This window comes from Pristis pectinata, chromosome 16 (assembly GCF_009764475.1).
Source record: "Pristis pectinata isolate sPriPec2 chromosome 16, sPriPec2.1.pri, whole genome shotgun sequence".
NCBI lineage: Eukaryota > Metazoa > Chordata > Chondrichthyes > Rhinopristiformes > Pristidae > Pristis > Pristis pectinata.
In genome coordinates this window covers 7,270,179-7,279,529 of record NC_067420.1, presented here as the reverse complement: position 1 = coordinate 7,279,529, position 9,351 = coordinate 7,270,179, and the positions used below count along the sequence as shown (strand labels likewise).

The 9,351-nt window shown below is 42.6% G+C and overlaps 1 protein-coding gene across 3 annotated transcripts in view; it reads right to left on the bottom strand.

The window, feature by feature from the left end:
• Positions 1–706: 706 nt before the first annotated feature.
• Positions 707–9,351, bottom strand: part of gnas (GNAS complex locus) — a 303,471-nt gene continuing 294,826 nt past the window's right edge. For all 3 annotated transcript variants that reach the window (XM_052031132.1, XM_052031133.1, XM_052031136.1), the window contains exons 11-12: positions 4,457–4,524; positions 707–3,672 (exon numbers count right to left, since the gene is read on the bottom strand). In XM_052031132.1, the coding sequence (XP_051887092.1) occupies positions 3,346–3,672; positions 4,457–4,524 (395 nt within the window). In that variant the 3' untranslated portion in view covers positions 707–3,345. The remainder of the gene's footprint in view (positions 3,673–4,456; positions 4,525–9,351) is intronic.

The window sequence follows — 9,351 nt, the reverse complement described above, 5'->3', positions numbered from 1 at the left end:
AAAGTGGTCACAAGTGTTGCTGAACCCCAGTGATTCGAGTTGTTCCAGTTGGTTCAAGAACCGAATGGTTGAAGGGAAGGAGCTGTTCTTGAACCTGCTGGTGTGGGACTTCAGGCTTCTTTCATTCATATACAAGCATTGACAATCAAATATCTGAGCCTGAATGACCCACACCCCACCCCCCCCTTCACAAGATGCATCTGAGGGAGAACCAGTTCTGAGAATCTGAATGAATATTCCTCTCGAACTGAGTGCCCTTCACCCTTCCACTCACTGGCTGATATTTCTTGTGTGCAACTTTTGTCAAGAGCAATGTCCATCCACCACTGTGGCATCCACCGTACTTGTGTACTGGTGCTCACTGCAGTGTGTTGCTGGAGGGTTTTGTTGCCGTTTAGCTGTCTAACCTGCTGACGTTCCAAATACACTGACAGAAAGCGTCAGTGAAATATTCCAGTACATTATGGTATTCCTACCTGCCTTACTGAACATGGAGCACCATTTATGCATTGCTCTGCACAATAATGTTGTGGGTGGACTGTCAACACACTCATCATGAGGACAAGTCATCTTAACATTTCTGAGGATAACTGGGTTTGGGAAATAATTTCCAGCATTTCCAACAGTGCCCTCGTCCTGAAAATGATTTAAGATTGAACCCACCAGGACACAACAAATGCACACTAACTGGAAACACTTTAATGGTATTGGTATTGGTTTACTATTGTCACTCGTTCGAAGTACAGTGAAAAACTTGTCTTACGTACTGATCGTACTGGTCCATTCATTACACAGTGTATTTACATTAGGTTAGTACAGAGTGCATTGAGGTAGTACAGGTAAAAACAATAACAGTACAGAGTAAAGTGTCACGGCTACAGAGAAATTGCAGTGCAGGTAGACAATAAGGTGTAAGGTCACAACAAGGTAGATCGTGAGGTAAGAGTCCATCTCATCGTACAAGGGAATGGTTCAATAGTCTTATCACAGTGGGGTAGAAGCTGTCTTTAAGTCTGGTGGTACGTGCCCTCAGGCTCCTGTATCTTCTACCTGATGGAAGAGGAGAGAAGAGAGAATGACCCGGGTGGGTGGGGTCTTTGATTATGCTAGCTGCTTCACCAAGACAGAGTCCAAGGTGGGGAGGCTGGTGTCTGTGATGCGCTGGGCTGTGTCCACAACTCTCTGCAGTTTCTTGTGGTCCTGGGCAGAACAGTTGCCATACCAAGATGTGATGCATCCATATAGGATGCTTTCTATGGTGCATCGATAAAAGTTGGTGCGTGTTAAAGGGGACAAACCGAATTTCTTTAGCCTCCTGAGGAATTAGAGACGCTGGTGAGCTTTCTTGGCAGCGGCATCTACGTAATTTGACCAGGACAGGCTTTTGGTGAGATTCACTCCCAGGAACTTGAAGCTCTCAGCCCTCTTGAACTCTGCACCATTGACGTAGACAGGTGCATGTACACCGCCCCCTTTCCTGAAGTCAATGACCAGCTCTTTTGTTTTGTTGACATTGAAGGAAAGGTTGTTGTCATGACACCATGTCACTAAGCTCTCTTTCTCCTTCCTGTACTCTGACTCATTACTGTTTGAGACACGGCCTACAACGGTGGTATCATCTGCAAACTTGTAGATGGAGTTAGAGCAGAATCTGGCCACACTGTCATGAGTGTATAGGGAGTAGAGTAGAGGGCTGAGGACGCAGCCTTGTGGGGCACCAGTGTTGAGGATAATCATGCTGGAGGTATTGCTGCCTATCACTGATTGCGGTCTGTTTGTTAGGAAGTCAAGGATCCAGTTACAGAGGGAGGTGTTGAGTCCTAGGTCTCCAAGTTTGGTGACAAGCTTGCTTGGGATTATAGTATTGAAGGCAGAGCTATAGTCAATAAACAATAGTCTAACGTATGTGTCTTTACTGTCCAGATGCTCTTGAGCTGAGGGTAGGGCCAGGGAGATGGCATCCGCTGTAGACCTGTTTCACTGATAGGTGAATTGCAATAGGTCCAGGCTGTCTGGTAGGCTGGAGTTGATGAGTGCCATGACCAACCTCTCAAAGCACTTCATGATGGTGGATGTCAGAGTCACTGGTCGGTAGTCGTTGAGGCACGTTACCTTGTTTTCCTTCGATATCGGAATGATAGTGGTCTTCTTAAAACAGGTGGGAACCTGAGATTGAAGTAGGGAGAGGTGAAATATGTCTGCAAATAATTCTGCCAGCTGATCAGCACAAGATCTGAGCACTCGGCCAGGGACACCATCTGGGCCAGATGCCTTCCTTGTGTTCACTCTCCAGAAGACTGATCTTACGTCCTCAACGGTGACCATGGGTTCAGTTGCATCAGAGACTGTCAGGGTGGGTGGTGACAATCCACTTCCCTTCTGTTCAAAACGTGTTCAGCTTATCAGGAAGGGATGTGCTGTTGTTAGCTATGTAGCCCGTCTTCGTCATGTAGCCTGTTATGGCATGTAAGCCCTGCCATAACTGACGGCTGGTCTGGGACTCTATTTTGAGTTGGTATTGCCTCTTGGCATCCCTGATAGCTTCCCGAAGGTCATATCTCGATTTCTTGAACAGATCAGGATCACCAGATTTGTGTGCAACAGTCCTCAACTTCAGTAGGGAGTGGATCTCCCGGTTCATCCATGGTTTCCTGTTTGGGAACACCCGTATTGTCCTCTTTGGTACACAGTCCTCCACACACTTGCTGATAAAGTCTGTGATGGTGGTGGCATACTCATCTAGGCTGGCAGCTGAGTCTTTGAACATGCACCAGTCCACTGTCTCAAAGCAGTCACGTAAGAGCTCATCTGCTTCCTCAGACCAGCACTTCACGACTCTCTGTACCAGATCCTCCTGTTTCAGTTTCTGTTTGTATGCAAGGAGAAGGAGCACAGCCCGGTGGTCTGATTTCCAAAAGTGAAGACAGGTGGTGGCTCAGAAGGCATCTTTGATGGTTGTATAGCAGTGGTCAAGGGTGTTATCACCCCTGGTGGAGCAGGAGATGTGCTGATAGTATTTTGGTAACACACTCTTGAGATTGGCCTGGTTAAAGTCACCTGTGACAATGATGAGGGCCTCAGGGTATCCTGTCTCAAGGTTGTTGACCACGGAGTATAGCTCATTGAGTGCAGGCTTCATGTCCATCGTGGTGGGTTGTAGACTGCCATCAGGATAGCTGAAGTGAACTCCTTTGGCAGATAGAATGGTCGGCACTTCACCATTAGATATTCCAGGCTGGGTGAGCAGGAGCTCCCCAGGACAATCACGTCCGAGCACCACAAGTTATTGATTGAGAAGCAGACCCCTCTGCCTTTAACTTTGCCTGAGGACTCTGTACAGTCCATTCAATGAATTGAGGAGCCCTCAGGTTGAATAGCACAGTCAGGTGAAGCAGGTGTAAGGCACGTTTCAGTGAGACAGAGCACACAACAGTCCCTCAGTTCTCTTTGGTAGGTCAGTCTTACCCTTAGTTCATCAACTTTGCTCTCAATGGACTGGACGTTAGCTAGTAGTATTCTGGGGAGGGGGTTCTTGTGTCCATGTTGTTTCAGCTTCATCTGCAGCCCAGCCCTCTTGCCACGTTTCCGAGATATGTGGCGGCTTAAATTTTCATATATTAAACTTGAGATAAAAACAGAAATTGCTGGAAACTCCCAACGGGTCAGCAGCGTCTGTGGAGAGAGAAACAGTTAATGTTTCAGACCCAGGACCCTTTGTCAGAACAGAACAAACGAAACAGTAACTGTTTGTCTCTCCACAGACGCTGCCTGACCCACTGGGTGTTTCCAGCATTTTCTGTTTTTATTTCTGATTTCCAGCATCTGCAGTTTTTTCGGATTTTCATTTTACTCTTCAATCTGAAGTCAGGTTTTTGTGCTACAAGTTTGCATAACGACACTTGTGACACTTGTAGTAAAACGTTACTTCCATAGTTTTGCCAATATCTGATTGTGAGCACTAAATCTCTTCAAAATTCTCGTGATAATTACACTTCTAAAGCACTTTAATTCATCAATTACTGTTATAGCCCTGCAAAGAAATAGTATTATAACTTCAAAATATACATTCTGAGGCAATCACTGGTTTGTGTAAGGATAATCATCTCGGTGTTAGATCGGATCACACATTCTATTCATGGCATTAGTCAATATTACTAATAGTGACATTAAAAATATATGTATAGATTAACAAAGACATCTAATTTGCACAGAGCTGGCACAGACTTGGAGCAAATGACCTCCTTCGGTGATGTAACCCTTCTGCGACTCCATATCAGAGGTACAGAAAGTTGGAGGAATGAGGGGATAATTATGGAATTATACAGAGCAACAGAGACAGAAACGGAAAGCGAAAGAGAGAGCATCAGGATGGATTTGAAATCCGAACATAATCTCAAGTCTTACAAATTGCGATGTATCCCAGAAATTTTAAAAATAGAGTAATGTGCGTATTTACCAGGAACTCATCTCTTATGAAGTACTTGGCCCTTGTGACCCTTGGATCTTCATCAGGTTCTGGTGAGGCTGTTGTAAATAAGGCAATAACCAAGAGGGCACAGAGGTGAGTACCAATTAGTTTTAGTCACATTATAGTATGACTTCTATCCTATAACTTCATACAGATGACCTCTGTATACTTCATACAGATGACCTCTATATTCCTGATAGAGAGGTATGTGGAACCGCAGGAAATTTCAGAGATACCTAGCCTTTAATGAGTCAAGTGATGGTTTATTACAATAAGGAGTCGGGCTGACGGTGAGCCAGGCACCAGTTCTCAGCATTATTTTTACAGGAGAGAAAATAACAGCTCCACTGTATTGCTCATTGCTCTGCACTATTTAAAGCTAAGCTATAACCTCCACATTTTAAAAATAATGTTATAATCTAAAATTTTTTAAAAATATGTTGAAAATACAGATTTTGGTACCGCATGCTCTTCCAAAACACATATTTTTGTTTAGAGAGTATAACCTCAAGGCTTGCCTAGGATTTTACAATACAAAGGATGTTTGAAGATTAAGTTACAGTGTCTATTTTAAAATTTTATGTCTGTATACATCTTCTATTTTTGTAACTCTCCAGTGTTAACTTCCCTAGTGCTGTAAATGCCTTCCCAGCTTGCACCATTGACAAATTCCAGTGCTCCAAACAACTCAACCTCTCTTCCCAAACTGTGATAAGCTTTGCTATTTAAACTAAATTTTTAAAAAGTCAGGTACATGGACTGGATATTGGTAGGGCAGGGATGGAGCTTCATTTCAGTCTGGATTTTGTGGACACTTGGGTGTCTTCAGCATGCAGTTAATTTTTTTTTACAGCATCTAATTGAGCTGCAGCCGCAGTCAAGAAGCCATCGGTTACAAGCGAGACAAGAGACTGCAGATGCAGGAGTCTGGGGCAAGAGAATGAGCTGCTGGAGGAACTCAGCGGGTCAGGCAGTACCTGTGGAGGGAAATGGATAGTCGACATTTCAGGTCAAGACCCTTCATCTGGACTGGAGCACTCTTTGTTCCAAAATACATGGAGCAGTCTTTACTCCAACTCTGGCAGCACTCCCCAACTCATCTCTGCTACATCAACAACTGCATTGGTGCTGCCTCCTGCACCTGTGCAGAACTTGTCAATTTCATCAACTTCGCTCCTAACTTACACCCTCCCCTCAAAGATTCGTCCAGACTAAGTCGCTCTACCTGAGAAAAATCAATCCCAGGGAAGATGTTTAGGCCGTGGATGGAAGAGTGGCAAGTGTGGAAGCAGTCTTGCTCTGCCTGGCCATCAATTAGTGATGGAATTTCTCATCTTGTTCACAAAGATATAGTTTTCTATCCTGGGTTGAAGGTTAAGGCCTGGGAATCCCTGCACATAAGGCTGTATGCAAAAATCCCAGTCTCGTTATGTTTAAATGGCCAGTCTGCTGCACTTAACTGGAGATGTGGGGATTGTAGCCAGTTTTGTGGTTTTTTTAAAATATTTAAATTTCTCAACCCTAAATCATTTTCCAGTGGGAAAACTGGCCAATAATTTCTAAATGGGGCCAGTTTTCATTGGTTCAATTATCTCTCAGTGTCACCTGGTCTGCGAAACCGTAAAGTATTGAGATAAAAGTGAAATACTTTGGTTCATAATGGATTATTTAAGTGGTTGTTTCCATGTCACAAGATGGAGGGTTAAAATTTGGTAGAATAAGCTGTCTGCAGAGGATGCAAAGAATATGCACACCCTAGAAAGGAGAATATACTTCATCACCACAAACAGATATAGCATACAAGACCTTGGCTTATCTCCATTAATTCCTGCTGCTCTTGGCTGGGGCATGTTTCATGGAGCACATACTTAGAACCGGTCACTGGGTCAAATCACTCCATTCAGTTACATTGGGTTTATTTACTAAGAGTGCAGGATGGTATAAAATGCAACTGAATACTTATTAAGAAATTAGATCAGTGTGGAGTTAACCCATACATTATAGACCTCTCCCAGCTTTCATTTCCACTACTGAGAAATATACAGCAGATTCAATGTCAACTCCATGTCAAATTTAATCCCGATTTGCCTGATCACAATTAAATAATGAGTGGCAAAATAAAGTGTGAATATTTACATTCAGAAAGTTTACTTCAAACTGCTACTGATAAGAAGTGGTGCTATCCCAAGGAACAAGAATATGCGGTGCTTGTCTTGGAGAAAATGACACATTGGAATCAATCAGAATAATCTTAGAATCAACAGTTTTAAAGCAAATCACCTGATGCTGCTTTGGAAGTCTCTTCTCAAAGTGTGACTCAGACAAAGGTGCCTGGTCCTATCCCCTCTGTTGACTAATCTCTAAAATTATTTTAAATGAAGGTAATCTGGATCCTTGCCCATCCATCATTTTTAACAAGGGGAAAAAATCTCAAACCCACCTCAAAATGTCAACCCTGAATATTATGCGGGATATTCCATTCAATTCAAGGAAGTAACTTGTCAACACAATGGTTTTAAACTTATGTAGTTCAATATCTTATTGAAGGTAATGATTGAACCTGGTCCCTGGAGTCGTGAGGCAGCGGCACTACCTGCCGCACCACTCTGCTGCCCACTGTGAGTTGGTTTTTCGTTTCCTCCCTGTCATTGGAAGAAAGTAACGCATTAGAACTGGGGACAACCTGCAATCTCTTTTGTTTGATGTGTCTCAGCGCAATGAGATGAAGGAACACATCTTTTAATCAGCCACTGGTTCTTTGTCTGCCACTGGCACTGAGATGTTTCAAGTCGGGACATGTTTGGCACATCTTTGTGGGCCGAAGGGCCTGAATTGTGCTGTAGGTTTTCTATGTTTCTAAGTGATTGCCCTGGATTTTGTCTGTGCAAATGGAAATTTGGGACGGTGAAGTTATCTGATCATCTGCAATGTGCAAACAGTAGATCTGAAACCGTATTGGGAGGGCATCAAGTGGTAAGTAGACAACTCCCTCTCTCATGAACAGGATCATTTGTGTACCTTGCTTCATGAAAAATGTGAATCACTTAGAGTTGCACATCTGCTCCATTCACTGCCTAGTTTTGTTCATGGATGCTGATATCTGACAAGTTACACAGTTGTTTCAGCAACTAATGTGTCATTCTTCAAACATGTAAATTCTGTTTGAACATCCTTCTTAAAAGAACAGGCGCGATTTAGTGATATGTCTGCAGTGTTAACAAGGTTTCCAGTGCTCCCCACTTATCACAGTACATCCAGTTGTAAAGTTGACTGCATTGTTGTGAGACTAACGGAGTTTTATTTTTCTTAATTTGCAGAACTCCTACTTAGCCCCATACCATTCTTTTAGAAACATAACAATTTTTCAAAATTAAATTCTGCTCTATTATAAAGTGAGACAGTCAGACAATATGGTGACAATTTGCCACTTCTTAACAAAACAGGGACTCATATACTTTGGCTTAAACACTGGACTGTCCTGTAAAAATTGTGATTTAGGGCCACACCAATCAAATTCTGCACTGAGACAATAAAGGCCTTGGAACAACTCACTGGGAGTGTTGGAAATATAAACTCAGTAGCTTTGATTGTCTCATTTGCAACATTGCTGGAAATACTCAGCAGGACAGGCAGCATCTGTGGAGAGAGAAACAGAGATAACGTTTCAAGACAGACCTGACGAATGGTCTCTGACATGAAACACATTCAATTTTTCATTCAGATTTTCAGCATCTGCAGTTTTTTTTTCCTTTTACTTTTCATTGGTCTTTACTCATGAAGATGATGACAAATACCAGAATTGAACAACTTTAGTGATCTGTCTATTTTTAAACATGTTGCTAAGATAAAATTAAGAAAATAAGTAGAGAAACAAAGGACTGCAGATGCTGGAATCTAGATGAAAAACACAATGATGCTGGAGGAACTCAGCAGGCCAGGCAGCATCTGTGGAGAAAAGCAGGCAAAAAATAAGTAGATCAGCTGGGATGGATAAAATTGGGACACCTATTGTGCAAATCATGGGCCTGCATCCGTAACAGCTCGCTGCACTCTGAAACAGTTCCTGTGGACTCAGAGGTGGTTAATGCAATCCCATGTAATAAAACTGACAAGAAACTAAAAGTCCATTATTTCAACAAACAGTAATTAATGTTGGGTTCATTCATAAAACCAGGCTTACTGTTGTATTCTCATACTAGACGTTTTATAGTAATTGGTTGCCCATTGACCAGTGTGTCTCCTGCATTCGTTCTCATCCAGATGGGTCTGAGAGAAAATTTTGCAGATATTTTCCTTGCACAAGAGAGCAAGAGAAAAAGTACTGACGTGGATTGAAAACCAGTGGCAGGGAGGAAACATAGAGTAGGAAAGAAATGTGTCCTTTTCCGAGTGGCAGGCAGTAACGGGTACCACAGTGTTCAGTACTGCGACCCCAGCTATTCACTATTAATGATGCAAATGAGGGAATTAAATGTGATATCACAACACAAAATGGGGGGGCAGGGTGTTAAGAGAATGGGCTGTGTGCAGGAATGTAAAGAAGCTCCGCTGTGGGATTTGGACAGACTGAGGTAAATGTGAGGTTTTCCACTTTGGTGGCAACATCAGAGTTTGCTGAACATGTACATGTAACTATGTACAGGCGCATGAATGTGTGCTGTAGCAATGTGTGTAATTCCAATGTGTGTAATTGCATTGTCATTATTGCTGATACCAGCTTTATATCCCAGATTTCTTCATTAATTGAATTCAAACTCCCCACTATTCATGGTGGGAATTGAACCCATGAGTCTGGATCTATCGAACATGAGTCTAATAACATAAGCGCTTTTCTAATATTCTGAATGATGTCTTTGTTAATCTATATATTTTTTATGTCACCA